This window comes from Balaenoptera borealis (genome assembly GCF_965194805.1).
Source record: "Balaenoptera borealis genome assembly, chromosome: 12".
Taxonomy (NCBI): Eukaryota; Metazoa; Chordata; class Mammalia; order Artiodactyla; family Balaenopteridae; genus Balaenoptera; species Balaenoptera borealis.
In genome coordinates, this window is record NC_138869.1 from 93,229,616 (window position 1) to 93,248,388 (window position 18,773).

The 18,773-nt window shown below is 35.7% G+C and overlaps 1 protein-coding gene across 4 annotated transcripts in view; it reads right to left on the reverse strand.

Annotated features, from left to right (window-relative positions):
- Nucleotides 1-18,773, reverse strand: part of CDKAL1 (CDKAL1 threonylcarbamoyladenosine tRNA methylthiotransferase) — a 654,356-nt gene that overhangs the window by 533,714 nt on the left and 101,869 nt on the right. For all 4 annotated transcript variants that reach the window (XM_082346348.1, XM_082346350.1, XM_082346349.1 and 1 more), the window contains one exon: nucleotides 18,686-18,770. In XM_082346348.1, the coding sequence (XP_082202474.1) occupies nucleotides 18,686-18,770 (85 nt within the window). The remainder of the gene's footprint in view (nucleotides 1-18,685; nucleotides 18,771-18,773) is intronic.

Sequence of the window (18,773 nt, forward strand, 5' to 3'; positions counted from 1 at the left end):
TTCAAATATAATGTCATATCTTTAAAAACTACTAACACATGGGAGTGTACAATCATCATAAAGTTTTTTAAAAAAATTGACATAATTGATGATGTCCTTGCATTCTAAGATGTTCTTCCAATAAATTTCAAAAGCAACATTCATTCATCTTTCAGAAACTATACAATTTAATTACACCAGAACCTCCCTCTAAAGCCATTCAACACAGAACAAAGCTCTGCTCTAAAGAGGTTTATTTATAGCTGAGGACAGGGGCCATGCCCCAGTGCCCAGTATACTGTCCAACATATAAGAGATAAGGGATGATGATACTTGCTGAAGAAATGGCTAAAAGGGTCTCTCTACATGGCAGTCTAATCTACAAGGTGGCTCAGGCCATGGATAACAGTGCCACTCATTTTATCTCATATTCACAATTACTAATTTAAAAATAGTCATTTAATTTATTCTATTCACCACCCCTGATCTTAACAAACCCTTTGTCAGCTAGTTCCAAGCAGAACAAAATACTACCCACATATAATTTCCATTCCAAGTAATAATCTAGGTCTCACCTGAAGAGGACCGGAACTAGAATGGCAGCAAGAGGAATGGCAAGGAATATAATATACAAAGATTTTTATTTAGTGTTTTTCTGATATGTCTGGAATGTTCTTCTCTTACTATGAATAAATATTCTAGAACTCGTCTGAGATCTAGATTAAGACTTATTCTTTCAAAAGCCTTCCCAACTAGCCCACCCAAATATGATCCCACCTAACTATAAAGAACCATTCTAAAATCTAATAAAAATGCAATAGGGAATATTGAAGAAATGCAGTAAAACAATCAATGTAATGAGATAAAGAAGCTAAAAAAACAGTCAGAGAGAGACAGGAAATAGGAATAACATTCATAAAACTGGAGTCCAACAGAAGATTTTTTTTTTAAAAAAAGGAATAGAACCAATATTTAAAACTAGAAGCCAAGAAAACTTTCCAGAAATAAAAGAAGATCTGAATCTACATATTGAAATTCTCCCAATACCTGGGAGAATTAACCGGGAAGAATCAACTCCCAGACAGACCTTAGTAAACTCTTAGGCTTCAAAGATAAAGAAAAGATACTCAAGGCCTCCGGGCAAAAAAGATAAAATAATGAACAAAGGAAAGCAAATCTGGGATCTGATCTGGGATCAGAGTTGTCTAAAATAAAACACAATGCAAGGCAACAACAGAACAGCTTTTTTTAAGAAATTCAATGAAAGAAAGAATGAATAATGGATTTTATATCCAATCAAACTGTCCTTCAAGTATCAATGCTATGCAAAAAGTTTTAAACATACAGGAATTCATAATCCCTTCTTGAAGATTCTACTACAGAATGAGCTTAATGCACCAACCGAAGACTAGGGAAATTTCAGCAAAACAGAGTGATACATCCATTTATACATGTAACCGTAGATATGAGACTAAAATAAAAGTAGGGACATTAATCTTTGAAAGCTGAAGATTAATGTACAAATTTTACAAGTTGTAACAAAGTACAAACGGTGTAAAAAAATGTGAAGAAAAAGCAGAGGAAGTGAGAAAGTAAAATAAGTTCACTGGTTGGCAAAAGTAAGAAGTTAAACTCTTAACACTGAATAGACGGTAAATGATTAAATAGGTAAAAAAGGAATACAGTCATTTAAAAGGTATAAAGACAAATGTAACTACTAGAATAAAAACACAAACATTCCTAAATACCATTTAGTTAATTTAAGGGAAAAAAAATACATCTCATAGAGAAACACAGCAAATATAAAGTAATATATACAGAGAGAGAGGATCACAAAATATCACCACAGAGACAAAATATATCAGTCATATCAACAAATGTAAAGAAGCTTGGCTTTCTTTATTAGAAGAAAAAAATTTTAAGTTTGGCTCACAAAGCAAGATCCAACTCTGTTCTATACACAAGACACGTCTTAAACAAAGTATTATAGTTCAGAATGGCTAAATTAAAGGGACAGACAAAGGTATAAAAAGAGTACAAAAGAAAGCAAAATAGAATTCAAGCTACAAGGATTAAATGTGAAAAGAGCACTTTAATTCTAAAGCCACAACTGACAACAGCATTGTAAGACAGAAATATTCATGGACCAAATAATGCTGGAACCACCCTTTTAAAATAAAGAAGGTGAGAGTGAAGGGATTTCAATCTAAAATTGAACCAGAGAATATGAAATGGAGAATCTCAGGAATGCGCCCTCAGAAGAAGGAAACTTAAAATCCAAGAGACTGATTTTTTTTGGGGGGGGGGCGGGGCAGGGGGTAGTATTTTGGTAATATCTATGTATTCACTTACCTTTCAACCTAGCCATGTCACTCTAGAAATTCATCCTGAAGATACACTTGCAATAATACTAAAATATATGTGCACAAGTTTACTTACTACGGCACTATTTGGAACTACAAAATATTGGAAATAACCTAAATGTCCACACAAGCTGAATGAACCATGATACAGCCATTCAATGAAGTTACTATTCAGCCGTAAGAAAGAATGAGGATGATCTCTATCAACTGATGCAGAGTTTCCAGGCTATATTACAAAAAGAAAAGAATAAAAGAATATCTAGAATATGCTACCATTTAAGTAAAAAACAAAGGGAGACTTTAAAAATTTACATGGATTCCGCATACAGAATTCTGCATATTTATTCTGTGGGATTATGACCCACAGAATAAATAACCATGAGTCTATACTGATATAAATGATTAAATAAATTGACAGGGGAGAAAACAACTCTTCCTCATAGTAAAAGTCCAATTAATAAATGTAGAAGACATAGTAGAAATAGAAGAATCACAACTTGACTTGTGCTTATATGTACAAAAAAGGAAGAATAAACTAGAAGCTAATGGAGACAGGTGGGAATAGGATGGAAAGAGAGTAATGGGGATAATAAACAGGGAATTCCAGTATCTTTGGAAAGCAGCAGTTTGACTACATAATGTAAGATTCAAGACAAAAAGGACTTAAGATGTTTAACAGGATTGAACAAATAACATAAATGCATTGTAAAAAATGAGAGCTGCGTTTCTCACTGTTACAGAATGAAGTTACATATAAGAAAAGGAAGGGGACTTGCCTGGCGGTCCAGTGGTTAAGACTGCGCTTCCAATGCAGGAGACTCAGGCTTGATCCCTGGTCGGGGAACTAAGATGAAGGAAGGAAGGGAGGGAGGGAGGGAGGGAGGGAGGGAGGGAGGCTAGGCTAGAAATAAATCCTATGCAGTTGAAATAGAATCAAAGGGCACAGTATGACCTCATGCTTGTTAATACATATACAGACAGATAACCAAAGCAAGGAAAGTACAAGATGAGCCTGGACTCTTATGGTACCAGAAAGAAGCCAACTTAGAGGAGTTTCCATTGGCCAAATCCAGAACAATCCAAGCAGTAAAAATAATGATAGCAAGGGATTATGCCCAAGGTTAAAATAAATAACCTTGACTCTATGAAGACAATATTACAAAGACAGACAGACAGATGGGAGGGTAGAAGAGTCGGGCTCTTCCTTACAGTAAGATTCCAATTAATTAATGCAGATGGCATGATGGCAACGGAAAAATCATCACTTGATAAATACCACAGTATTAAATGTTATATGCAAAAATAATCAACGGATGCTAAAAGTAATGGTGAAAACATGATGAGAAACAGGATATATGCATAAAACCTAAGTATCACAAAATACATATTACCTCCAAAGGGGAAGATAGTAACTATAGAGCAGAAAGCTGAAAGCTACCACCTTAAGTAGATAAATTTAACACCTAGTTACTGTATGTCAAAGTTAACAAAAAAAAAAAAAGATTTAACAATATCCTGAATCTCCTTGGTATGACACACTGAGAAGAACACATAACTATCACTCCCTGTATTCCTGATAAAATGCATACCATCTGAATCTAATCATGAGGAAATATCAGGAAAGCTCAAATTAGGCAATATTCCACAACAAAACTCACCAGCAATCTTCAATAGTGCCAATGTCATAAAAGACAAAGACAGACTGAAGAACTGTCCTAGACTGGAAGAGACTGTGACATGACAACTAAATGCAGTGTAGGATCCTAAATTGAATCCTGAACCAAAAAAAAAAAGACAAATTTTGAATAAGATCTGTATAACAGTTCATAGTACTGTATCAATATTAATTTCCTGGTTTGATCATTGCATTATGGTAATGTAAGATATTTAAACGTTAGAGGAAGCTGGGTGAAAGGTCTATGGGAAGTCTTTGCACTGTTCTTGAAACTTCAGTATGACATTATTTCAAGATGCAAATTAAAACAAAAAAGTTTAATACTCTATAAAATTCCAGTCAAAGCATGTTTATAAACAACATTTATAATAGCCAATTATTAGGAAAAAACTCACTGTCCATCAACAGATGAGTAAATAATATTTCATGTATATAAAATAGAACATTTATGAATCCATAAATAAATAAGAGCACAAAGTAGTCTATGAATCTATAAAAATAAGGAAGATTTATATACACCTGTAGGGAATTATTCCAGGGTACACAGTTAGTTGAAGAAAGGAGGGAAGAAGAAAGAGGGAGGAGAGATAAAGGGAAGGAGAGAGGAAAGGAGAGAGGAATAGAAGAGTCAGATTTGCTGTAACACTTTTTGCCGTTATAAACAATGATGCAATAAATGACTTTATATCCCTGTCCTTGCAGACATGTGTTTTTATATCTATAGGAGAGGGTCATAAAACAAAGAATTGCTAAATCAAGGGGTATACATATTTTTAATTTTTATACCTATCAAAAAATTACATTCCTAGAAGACTGTGGTAATTCAGACTCTCACCAACAATAATATCAGAGCAAACATTTCCCCCAAATCTTAGGAGCACCAGTTCTACTGAAAAATCCAATCTACTCAGCAAAAAAGCAGTATCTCATTTTAATTTGTATTTTTCTGACCACTGGTAAGGATGAATAAACTTTTCATGTTTATTTCCTCTTCCATAAATTGCCTGTTCATACCCTTTGAAGACTTTTTAATTAAGCTGTCTCATTTATGGAGCTCTTTGATATTATTCATATATACACTTATTTATATTTACATATATATGTATATATATACACGCATATATTATATATATTTTTAAATCTCTATAGATTTTTTAAATCTTGTTTTGGGTGCTTCAGGCCATACAGAAATTATAATCACTAGGGGTTAAATCTATCAAATCTTTTTGGTTGTGATACTGGTTTGGAGAATGTAACTGCTATTTAGTGGGCAGAAGTCAGAGGTGCTAGGTGTCTTCTAAGGCACATGTCTGTCCTGTACAAAGAACTCCACATGTCCTGCAAGAGTTCTGAATCTCCCATTAAACATTCAAGTAGGTAAAAAACATATTTACATTATCTAGTCCTAGAATCTAAGGCGCATCCCTAGGGCAATGTCTTTGTCGGTATTTAAGCTGTTAAGGCTATACACATATCAGATGGAATTCACCACTCTCACATTCAGTGTAATTCTACATACAGGTGATTTCAACAGGTCTTCTGGTGTGTTAGTACCTGAGTATTTATATTTTGAAATATATATTACATTACCAATGTTTCTGTTTATTTCCCCCCATATTAATTATATTCAGAGCATTGTGTTATTTGTAATAATGTGTATAGGTAAGTTATGTTATTCATGAATTTTACTAAAAGGTACTTTTCTAAACATTTGTTATACAAAAGGATCACTGGGTCTGATAAGGTTCAGAATCACTGCCTTAGGCCTATAGGAGAAGAAAAGACTCCACAGACTCTAGATCTTTTACCCTCCTCTCCACCCCCACTAGGACTAGAGATAAGGCCCCCTCCTCTAATCCCACCTACACAGGTGCACCTTCTTCCCAGGACCCAGGGTCTCAACTCCATCTGTGTTCTCCTCTAACACAGAGTTCTAAGGCTCTAAAAGATGCCCAAAGTTATTTAGCCAGTGGGACAATGAGGGGATAAGAAACATATATACTCAAGGTACCATGTGCCCAGGATTTGCTCAATGGAATATCCGTCAGTCCTATTTTCGTGTTTCTTTAAAAATTACCATTTTTAAATGTAAATGATCAATGACACCAAAACCTTTGTTATTTATTAAAGGAGTAAAAACATCAAAAGAACAAATTAATCAATATTTCAACTGCCGATGACAAAAAAATTATTTTAAAAGTTGACTCAAAACATTTTCTCATTTAAAGCAAAACAAGTCTTCCCCTTCAGTAACTATCAAAAGCTACTGACAGGCATTTAAGGAAAGCATCAAGTTAAACGTTTTAGTTTTGCCATAAACTTGCTTATCTGATCCCTCTTAGAAAAGAAAGTTATGAGCTAGAAAGCACATCACTGGCTGGCACAAAGGATGAGTTGTTGATTTCTAAAACATATTGTAAAAGAGGAGCCTTGACATACACCTTAACTTGTGTTTTTCCCAAAATTGTCTGTATCATGTGATTCTGTCACTGCTTTCTTAATGCACCAACATTGAGAAAAGCAGACCCATTCCCTTCCTCCCTCCCTCTCTGCCTCTCCCTCTCCCACACACACACTCTCTCTCCCCCTCTCCCTCTCTCCCTCCCTCTCTCCCCCTCTCCTTCTCTCACACACACACTCTCTCTGTCTCTCTCACTCACTCACCACAAGAAGAAAAACACCAAAGAATGGGTCATTACAACATAAATATGTCTGGGCAGTTTGTAACAATGGTTCAGCAGAGTATCTCTGCAAGGACACAAAAAGACACTGTTGCAGAATGTTCAGATTGTTCACAACCTAGGATAAGGATTGGATACTCTTAACTTTTCTCTAATAATATCCAATGGCACCAACCTACAGAAACCCTACAGCAAGTTTTATAGGACTCTTCCCTTTGGTTAGCTTTTCACTGGTTACATCAAATTCTCCACTTTTTTTTTTTTTTTTCAAGTTAAATGTAAAACACTAACTTTCCATCTGAGTGAAAAGAAGCATTGTTCTCAGCTGAAACAAACTTTTTAGAATTATATAAAATACTGTTTTCTAGCAGTTAATTATAGAATGAACTTAAGTCTCAACCTTTCTTCCAATTAGTTAAGACCTTCTGTGATAATTTTAAACTCTGCTTTTGCTTCCTGTCTAAATTCTTGTAAAATTTCTAGTTTCTAAACCAGGTGTATAATCATTATTATCACAAAACAGAGTATCAGAAACAATGAGAGATACATACTTTCCTCATAGATTCCATTTCAAATATGGTCACTGCAGATCTTAAGAGTGGAAAATATGTGAAAATCCCAATTATCCTTTTTTGTTATTATTATTTGTGTATGCAACATCTAAGCCATGAGCTTCTCCAGTGTATTTTGTTATTGTTATTATCAATACTTCATCAGAGACAGCTCAGGGTAACCAAATAGAAGAAAAGTTCTCAAATGTCAACTATGTTGTTTCTTAAACATTCTGAATAAAGTAAACAGGAGAAAGAAGGGCCATTGGTTCACAAATATGTTGAGAATCTCATCCAATACTCTAGTCCTGATAAATGAAGAAGGTAAATAAAATACGTATCTTGCCTCAAAGACTACAACCTGTAGCAGAGGCATCGAGTTAAGACTCAATGAGCATTCTCCCTTTCTTCAGTACTGACAGAACCCCAATTCTGTTGGGAACAACAACATGACTAGTCTAAAACAAATGAAAATAAACCACATTTCCTAGCCTCCCTTACAAATAGAGGTAGTCATGTGATATGGCTCCAGCCAATGAGATGCAAACACAGGGTTTTGTGTGGGACTTCCAATGAAGTGCCTTTAAAAGAGGGACCAACTCAGCTGGCACTGTCTCTTTTGGTAGTTCCTCCTTTTTGTAAAGTACATATGATGGCTGAAGAGTAGCAGCCATTTTACATCATAATGGAAAGATCAATAAAACTTTAGAGACTTAGCCCTCACATCCTTGAGTTGGTAAACCAAAGCCAGCAACTTCCTAACTATGGACTTTGCATTATGCAAAGAAAAATAAACCCCCTATCTTATTTAAGCTTCTACTTTTAGGGTCCTCTATGACATGCGGCTGAACTTAATTTCTAAGTAATGCAATCTAATAGGAAAGAGATACAGAAGAAGTTCTATGAAAAGCTACGGAGGAAGACACTTGTTCTGACAGAGGCAGGGAGTGGAGGGGGGGTGAGGAGAAAAAACATACAGAGAAAGCAAACACATGAGTTGGTTCATTCATTTGTTCAACTATTGTTGTCAACCACTGTGTTAGGTGCTGGGATACAGATAAAAGACATAGTCGCTGTCCCTAAGGAACTCTGAAATGGGTTACAGACAGATGAAGATATGATTAAAATACAGGGTTATTTATAGGCGCAGCCACACACAGCTGTGCGGGATTGTCTCTACAAGAACCGACATCTTTTCCTAATCCCACAAAGGTAACATCCACTCATCAAAGCCTGTACCCAAAGGTGCCTCAAGGACTGCCCTCAGCCCTTGAGCTATAAAAACAGTAATAGAGGTAAACATAAGGTACTCTGAGTAGAATCTGCATCCACACATAAGACTATTAACTAAAGGCAGAGTTGCATTTTACCTGAGGATTTTGTTTATCCTTCACTGCCACCCCTTATCCAATTTTCGATGATCACAGACAACCATTCCTTAATGCAGTCTAAAATCAACGTAACTATTTTAATATGGCCCAGAGGACACCTAAACCTAATTGTAACCATAAATGAGGAACAGAAATAGTTAACATTTAATATTTTAGTATTGTGTCCTATGGGTTTAAAGGTCACACTTTTTTATTTCATTTATTATCAGTTAATAAACAACACTACTGAGTGACCAAAAATTAAGAAAGATTATGTTTTTCACACTTAGAGCATACAAGAAGGGGAGTAAAAAAACACAAGTGTCTTTTTTTCTCTGCTGTTGTATAAACACACACACCAAGAATAAGTAGAATGTCTTTCAAACCAAAACAATAGGAAATCACTCTTGGCTGAAAGCACAGGCTTAGATCATGTTGATTTCTTCTTTAATCCTGCTGAAGCAAGTTTCTGCATGCTTTCTGGGGCCTCCACCTACAGAGCTATTAGGACAACAGCCAACACATATATTTAATTACGTAAGTATTCAATGCTATCAGCCAGCTGTTGCCAGTACATAATACTCTGACCTCTTTCACTTACTCTCTTGCTTAAAATGCCAAAAACAAAGCAACTGTTGATGTAACAGTAATCATGAAATATGCAAAATACTATTCTCCAAAAAAATTTTTGGTAGCTATGAAACTCAGTTTTGCATTTAATAATGATTTATTACAGCTAAACTGCTTTTTCTGTTCCTGATTTGCAAATTAAGTAACTTATCTTACAACTGTAAATTTAACTATTCTTTCATTTTTCTTAAGTCAACCAGGAATTCAATCCTAAAATATACTTTCTCCTTTACTCCCCATCAAATTTCTCACTGGGATTTGTCATGTAATAATCTCCCTGCATTCCCATTCATCTCCATGTTTTCCATGGATAGGGGACAAACAACTGAAGTCTGTAACAGGAAATGGGTCAAAATCTGCTCTGAATTATGTAACTCTCACCCCTCACTTTAGGAATCAACAGAGAACTCTTCATTTATGTTTACAGAAAGCATGTTCCTCTAATACCATCATTAACCCCAGACTAGCTGACAGGGAAAAAACAATACAAAGTCCTAGCATCAACAGAAAGTAGACTAAACAGACCCATGACTTAAGACTTGAATAATATGAATTCACATATGGTAGACAGTAAGAAGACCTAACACATAAACAGCAACTTATCCAGAGAAATTTGGTCTTCATCAAATCAGCTTTCAGTTCAATGCAAAACTCAGTGCCAAATATTTACCAGGCACTGTACCAAGGACCAAGGATCCCTCAGTAAACAACTGAGACAACATCGTAAGCATAGATCTTACTGTTCCACTCCTCTCTCAAAGATCCTATATCAAGTCAACCTCTCCAAAACATCTACTTCTTACCCCACAACAGCCATGTTGATTTCTTTCTCCCACTTTGGTGTTTTTAATGTTTTTTGCTCATTCATTGAAACTGGACAATTTGATACTCAAATGTAAGACAAGTGTTGTGATATTAATATAGTTATATAATTAATAATATACTTAACACAAAATAATACATTAGCAATGACTTGCTGATGCCCTGACAGCAGAATGATGCCAAGCACTCTTCCCAAAAAAAGAAGAATCAATCAATCTAACCTAAGTGTACAAACACATGTTGAGTACAACTGTGTGTCTAAAACAAGGTCTAACACTACCCGATTTTTATCTACACCTTTGTTACCCTCTGACTCAAGATGAGATGCTTCAATTAATCCAATGGCCAAGGTCCTGAAGCAGACCTAGTTCACTTAGTTTGGCAGGAAGAACAGGGTCCTGCCACTCACAGCTGAGCTTCTGCCAGCATGACCAAGCAATACTCCAAGAAGGGAGAAGAATTCTCACTCCTTTTACTACTTTACTCTGGAAAGAAACTGTGGACCAACAGTGGCAAGCATAAGTTTCTTATCTCATTTAGGACAAGAAGGGGCAGGTTTCTTCCTAGTTTATAAGCAAAACATAAAAAGCAAAACAGCACGATTCCTTAAAAAGAGAGCCCTTTAGTACAATCTTTGCAAATTAGAATGTTCTTTCCCCTTTTTGCAAATATACAGCCTGTCTCTACAAGGGATTCACAGGTGCCTTGGGAGTCTCTTCTCAGAACAGCTGACAAGCAAGTCTTACTCCATGAATGGTATCTGTTTCCCAAGAAAAGGAAAATCATTACATGGTAGAGTCAGAGGGTCAAAGACTTCATAAAAAAGGATTTTCCTGAGGTCAATAACCTGACCTCAAGACCACAATCTAGTAGAGAGCCAAATATGTAAACAAATAATAAAATGTAATATGCAACAATAGATGTTTGTACGGGATAAAGAAGTAGCACAGAACAGAGGGTGATTAACTCTGGGGACCCTGGAGGTAAAGGGTGGGAGTTACAAGGGAGATAACCTTGCTCACAGTTATCACCTTTGATATGAGTCCCCCAAGATGACTAGGTTGCCAAGTAGGATTACATGGGGTGCATGAGAGTGTGTGTGTCTGTGTGTGTGTGTGTGTGTGTGTGTGTGTCTGTGTGTGTGTGTGTGTCTGTGTGCACGTGCGCACGCACACGCACATGGACATGCACACATGCACGCCTTTGGGGGAAAGGGAGAGCATGTTCCAAGGAATAGGAAAAACATATGCAAACACATTATATGTCTGGAAAATCATACAATTTAGGCAAGAAGTAAAATTCTATGGAGGAGTGGTGAGAAAAGAGGCCATAGAGGTAGGCAAGGAACAGATTATTTTAAAAGACCTTGCTACACTAAGAAATTATATCTTTATCTTGTAGCTGAGAAGGAACCATTACAGGGTGTGAAGGAGAGGAAAGCATGAACTGGAACAGAAAAGGAGCTGAGAACAAGCTTAACTTCTACTGTAATGTAAGAGCAAGAGATATTGAGGACCATAACTAAGACATTAGCAACAGGGATGGAGAGAAAGGATTAAATTCAAAAGATATGTGTCTAGTTCATGGCAATCTGATGAAACATGAGAACACAGTGGTTCACTGCAAGTTCCAAGAAGCAACAAAACAGTAACAACACTGGGCAAAAGTAATGAGAAGGAAGGAATCAAAGGGAGGAAGGAAAAGATATTTTAGAAGTAAAATCAGTTCTGAAGGATGGAAAATAGGGGAGGGAAAGAGGGAGTCAAAGAAAACTCCCAGACCATCTGATAGGTGACCTTGTAACCAAACAATATAGGCAATACGAACAGGAACCTTAGCTGGGGAAAAGGTGAGGTAGACAATGAAGAGGCTCTGACACGATGATTTAAAGTGTCAACGGGGCATCTAAATGGAAAAGTCCAGAAAGCAGTTGGACATACAATGGATATATAAGTTTGGTTCTTGGAAGGAGAGGCCAGGGTCAGAAACAGAAATTTGAAGTAATCAACACACAGATAGTATCTAAATAGTGGAAGTAGATGAGAAATGGTAGGAGGAAATGTAAACTCAGGTTAAAAATAGCACTGTTCGGAGAAGAACAATCGCCTTAGACAAAACTTAATTGACAATACATATTAAGTTAAACAGTACAATATTTTGAACTAACTTTCCATATAGAGGGAAACCTTTAAGGTGGGAAAGGATAGCTGGAACCATGAGACTGTGATTGGTAAAAGCAAACAATGAATGACACTTGAAACAATAACATAAAAGTGCTACTGAACTAAAGCCATTTCATACTAGAAAAGCCAAAATTAAAATACCTAAGTTTTACAAATACAGTATGCTAACACATATATATGGAATCTAAGGGGAAAAAAAGGTCGTGAAGAACCTAGTGGCAAGATGGGAATAAAGACACAGACCTACTAAAGAATGGACTTGAGGATATGGGGAGGGGGAGAGGTGAGATGTGACAGGGTGAGAGAGTGTCATGGACATATATACACTACCAAATGTAAAATAGATAGCTAGTGGGAAGCAGCCACATAGCACAGGGAGATCAGCTTGGTGCTTTGTGACCGCCTGGGGGAGTGGGATGGGGAGGGTGGGAGGGAGGGAGATGCGGGCGGGAGGAGATATGGGAACGTGTGTATATGTGTAGCTGATTCACTTTGTTATAAAGCAGAAACTAACACACCATTGTGAAGCAATTATACTTCAATAAAGATGTTTAAAAAAAAAAAAAGGAAAAAAAAAATATCTAAGTTTTAAGGAAAAATCCACAACCTACAACATTAAAAAATAAGTTTAACAAAAGAACTTGCGTTATCTAACCTGTTTCTTGCAAAAGGCCAAACTAAAACCTAGTATTATTTTTTATCTCCCAATGCCAATTTTTTTAATTAAAAAAATAAAGATAACCTGATTACTAACAAATCTAGTTAAAAACAGAACCAGTTGAGTATTTTTCTTTTTTTAAACTGTATAATTACTAACTGAAAAGGAAAGCACTTCTCTGTTCTTAATAAGTCAGCTTTTTTGAAGGCAATTTATTTTACAAATTCAAGTTGAAATAATATTCTGATGCCTCTCCCAACTTCAATTTACAATGAAGAACTCAAAGTTAAATCCACATAAAGCAAAAAATCTTTTCATAATAGGAGTGAACATCCAATAATTTACTTGATCAACAGAATGCTATTTCTAAAAAGAGCCCTCCTTTAAACAGAAGATATCATACAAAGCAGGTTATCCTCTGTCTCAACATACACTTTTCTTCTTTGTCCATTTCTCCTTATATTTCCATTGTTCTTTCAAGTAATTTCACTGAGATATCTAAACCATCCCTTCAACATTACCATTTATTTCTACAGGCAAAGGTGGTTCAAAGAACTAGTGACTCGTCTATCTACTATCAGTGTGGCTAAACCACAGTGCCCATTTGGGTTAATAACGCACAAGGTCAAACAGAGGTTGACAGTCCGTGATCAAAGCAAGCTGGCTATTCTTTCTGTCATTTATATAGAACACACAAGACGTGTTTATTTTCACCAGCCTCTGAATGACCTCCTTTAGGTGGCATGGAAAAGATCCCACATTTCTATAAAGCACTAACCAAAGGAGTTTTCTTATTTGATACTCTCATTAAGAGCAAATTTTATTTTTTTGAAACTTTTGATCTTTTTCGTTTACTCAAGAACCCCTCAAGTTTAAGGCCATATTGTCTAAATCAAACTGGTTTAATGGATAAAACAAGGACAGGGCAACTGGCAAATGCTCAAGAGGAAAGAATATGCATACTACAGGCTGCCATCACAAAACATGGGGCTCATTAGAGACTTTTTCAAAATTAGTAAAGGCAATAGCATTTAACATTTCAAAGTTCAAAAGGCAGCCAAAAAAATCATTCTTAACTCCTTTTTTACTACTTAAAACTCCTACTGTTTTATCAATCTGAACATCAATAATACAAACGCTGTAAAACCTTAGTAATTAGATCAACTAGTAGAAAGTACTGAGGAGTACAGCCTACGGATTAACAGGTATGCATTTTCATGCCAGGTATGTAACTTGGACTAGATTAAGGAATTACTTTAAAATAGAATGATTTACTATCAGCATTACTGTATAAAATGAAAATTTCCAAATAATTTTAAGCCAATGTTCTCTGTGACCAAGGTTAAATAATACTCCCAATATTTTTTATACTGTGAAGTTGCAAAACTAATACTTTTGACCACCGCCACCAAGAGAAAAAAAAAAAAAAAAGGCCCTGGCTGTCTTGTCACAAATTTACAATTCTGGGATCTTATGCATTGATTACATGAAAGATAGTAAATCTCTCAGTTTTCTTTCTTTTCTCCTGTTAAAACAAGAAGTCTACTGCCTGGTAACTCAAGAGAAATAAAATGAGTTGATAACAGACAAACAACTATTAAATATCAAAAATACATATGGCACAGAGAACGATGTTCAATATCCTATGATAAACCATAATGGACATTATATAAAAAAAGAATGTATATATATGTATAACTGAATCACTTTGCTGTATAGCATTAATTAACACAACATTGTAAATCAACTATACTTCAATAAAAAAATTTCTACAGTCAAAAAAAAAAAGAATACATTGGAAGAGAGACAAAAGCAGATGATCAGAAATGATGGCAAACACTCAGAAATAAGTGGCAAAGTGAAGCAATCATTATTTGTAGGGGGTTCAGGTTAGAAAAAAATAGCCCCCAGCCCATCCTGAAAATGGGTGAATATGAGCATAATGCATTAGGTGCAGCTGAACAAGGAGGGATGAAACACCCTATCAGGGTCTCCTTGAATTTAAATGTTGCCTCACTGTCATGGGGGAAAAAAATGCATGCTCGTGAGGAGGCGGAAGGGAAAGGATGGAGCTAGAGGTTGAGAGAAGACAAATGTGTCGCATGACTGAAGGTGTAATAAAGTTTATGAACTATTTTTCTTTGTTTTGCTTTGCTAGGAGACAGTGGTGAAAGGGGGGGAACATTTAAATAAAGCAAAATGCTTGACAAGAGTAGGTAATCTTTCACTGAAAGTCTTTAAATGTATAAATGTCACTTGAATTTGACATTTTCTCAATGTTAATTGTTACTGTGCCTTCTACAGGATTATATTTATTCTGGAAACAAATTCAACTTTAGCTTAGGTGTTATGTTAACAAGAACTAGTTGTGATTATCAAAAGCTTTCAAAACCATTTAAAAAAATACTTAATCACCTATAATACTGTTTTTAAATTTTCTTTCAAGCCAGCAGAAGACTGCATTAAAGAAACCTGTGCTCTCTACCACTAGCTTTGTAGTGTTAAAATGACAAACATATCTTAAGTGATTACCTCACTTAATCTTTCAAACACCGTATCATTACCCTGAACCGCATTCACAACAGTTTATATAAGAAAACCCATTGACACAAGTTATATTTGAGTTTTTAAGTAAACTTTTAGAAACAGTCTAGAAGTGTATCCGTTAATCACATTTTAAAATTGATAATCACACAAACTGAATTCTCTGGGTTTTGTACTTAGAGGCTATCAGTAGCACTAAAATATCTTTGTATCTTAGGCCTCTCCTATAGGAGAAAAAGTAGATAATCAGGGAACATGACAGACTTCCCATAAAAGGCATTCTTTGAAAATAAGCAGCACCTGGTAAACATCATGCTCTGCTCTTGGTTTAATTCTCCCTTCTTCTGGTCCTAACCATGACCCTAACTCCCCTGTTCCATCTCACATCACTACCACCCTCCTAAGCCTCCCACCATCATTCAGGTAACAACTCTTCTCTGCTCCTTCCATGATTTCTGAGTTGAGGAAACCATCATATTCAACTATCGCTTCTATGGAAACAATACAAAATCTGTACCTCTAGTGTTGCCTCTTTGATATCTGCCTCAATTCTATAACTGCTTACCTGACTTCTTTACCTGGTATTAAATTTAACATCGCACAGGCTCTAGTGAGACTACCTAGGTTAACATCCCACCTCCACCACTTATGAACTCAACAGCTTTAGAGAACTTCATCTGCAAAACAGATGCTGCTTCATCTGTAAAATAGAAATAAAATTGGAACCTACAACTCATTGGCAGACTGCAAGAATTAAACTAGATAATATCCAATTGATGTAAAGCACTTTGAACAGTGCCTGCCACATAGAAGATACTTGATAAAAATCAAATATTATCCATTACTTTATTATAATATTTAGCTGTAACTTCAAATACAGCATGTTCAAAAACAAAAACATGTCTTCCTTCAAACTGGAGAACAAAAAGGCACTCCCACTATCAAACATCTAGACTTATTATAAATCTATACTAATTATGACTATGTCAGGTAAGCAGTAGTAGAATAAGCACCAAAATAAAGAAATAGATCAGTGGAACCAAATAGAGAGCCCACGGACAGACCCAACCATCTATGGACACTCAGCCTATGACAGAGTGGATAATATATAGATAAAAGGAGAAAGGACAGGTTTTCAAAAAATAAATGATACTGGAAAAAGTCGGAGTCTACACAGAAAATAAATAAATAAAATGGGATCCTCTTCCTGGTATCATACCAAAAAAAAAAAAAAAAAAACCAACCCCAGATGAATTATAAACCTGAATGTAAGAAGTAAAAACCATGAAATTTTTAGAAGAAAATACATAGACTATCTTAACTTCAGAGTAAGGAAAGACTTCTTAAACAGTAAGAGCACAGACCCAAAGGCAAAGGTTGATAAATTTTAAGCCAGAATTTCTCTTCATCCTAGGATACCATAAAAGAAAGTGAAAGATAAGCCACAATTGATACAACATATGTAATATGTAAGGATTAGTATATAGAATACATTTAATGTTTTCCCACAAATAAATAATAAAAAAATAACAGGGAAAAATATTTAAAAAGCCATTTCACAGAAAAGGAAAATCTAAATAGCAAATAAACATATAAAAAGATGCTCAACATCACTAGTAATCACAGAAACACAAATTAAGACCACATTGAGATACCATCGCCACCACCAGATTGGCAAATATTTACAACCCTGACCATATCAAGTACTGGCAAGAGCGGAGAGCAACCACACACCTCCATGACTGGTGGGAGTGAACGCCAGTACATCCGCTGGGGGAAAAGTTCATCGTTACCTAAAAGTTTGAATATGCACACACCTGTGACCCATAATTCCTAGGTACATATCATATCCTAAAATAACTCTTGCACATCCGCACCAGAAAACATGTTCAAAATATTCAGAGCAGCAGTGCTCGTGAAAGCAAAACACAGGGAAAATTCAAAACTCTTTCAATAATAAAATGGATAAATTGTGACAAATTCATTCAGTAAAATACTATGAATGGCCAGTTATTTTACATCCATCAACATGGATAAATCTAAAAGCAAAATGTTAAGGAAAAGAAGCAAATCTCAGAACACAAACAGTATAAGTCCAATAAATGAAGTTTAAAAGAGGGCAAAACTAAACAACACATTGTTTAGAGATATATTTAATAGACGATAAATTTACTAATAAAAGGAAGGGAATGACCCACAAAAGTCAGGATAAAGGTTACATCTCAGGGATATGACTGAAAGAGGGACAACGGGGCAGTTTCTAAGGTCTCAGCAATGCTTTATTTCTTATGCTGGGTGGTAGATATTAGGTGTTAAGTTTGTTAACCTTATTTAAACTGTACATGTTTCATAAACTCATTTATGTATGATATATTTGACAATAAAACCAATGTGGTGCGGGGTGAGTTTGAGAGTGAAGTCAGGAAATGAAAAATCTTAAGAAGTCTCTCAGGGGACTTCCCTGGCGGTCCAGCGGTTAAGATTCCGCGCCTCCACTGCAAGGGGTTTGATCCCTGGTCCAGGAACTAAGATCTCACGTGCCGCGCAGCACGGCCAAAAATTGTAAAAGTCTCTTGGGGAAGGCAAGAAGAAAAACAGGACCAGAGCTAAAAGGGGTGTATGGGGCTGAGTAGATCTGAGCTTGTTTAAATACCAATGAAAAGGCACCAATGGCGCTGGAGAGATGAAAATAGAGGTGAATGAGGAAATAATTTATAGAATGAAGGTTGTAAGAAGTGGGTGGAGTGGGTGGAGTAAGATTCAGAGATGTGAAAAAAAGATACCTCTTTCACTGTAACTTGAGGAACAATTCAAGAACCATGGATTACATGCCCACTCCCCCAATAAACTGTACTTCCCTTGATGGCCAGGCATTATTAGAACAGTGCTAATGGACAGGGAAGAGAAAAGAGGTAAGGACTGCTTTGGATAGTTTCAAAAGTACAGACTGGATTCCCTGAGAAAAGTATGTTGTTAATACTTGACAGATATTCAAATCACCTATTAGCTAACTTCACAAATACTCAAATACCTATTAGAAAAGTCTACCTTAAAGTTTCATTCCTTATCAGATAAATTCAAAACAGTATAATGCCCAAAGTCCAACTCATACTTTTGTTGATAACATACTGAGTATTTGTAATGTTAGGAATCTTTTAAAAGCTAATTTCCTGAAAATTAATTCTTACATCACTTATAAAAGATAAGAAAAACATCAACTTCCACTTACTTAATTGAGTTTCTAAAGTGGTCTTCAGCCGGATTTTTTACAGTACAACTATTCAGGAGCCATAAGTCTGCCTCTGATGCATTTTCTA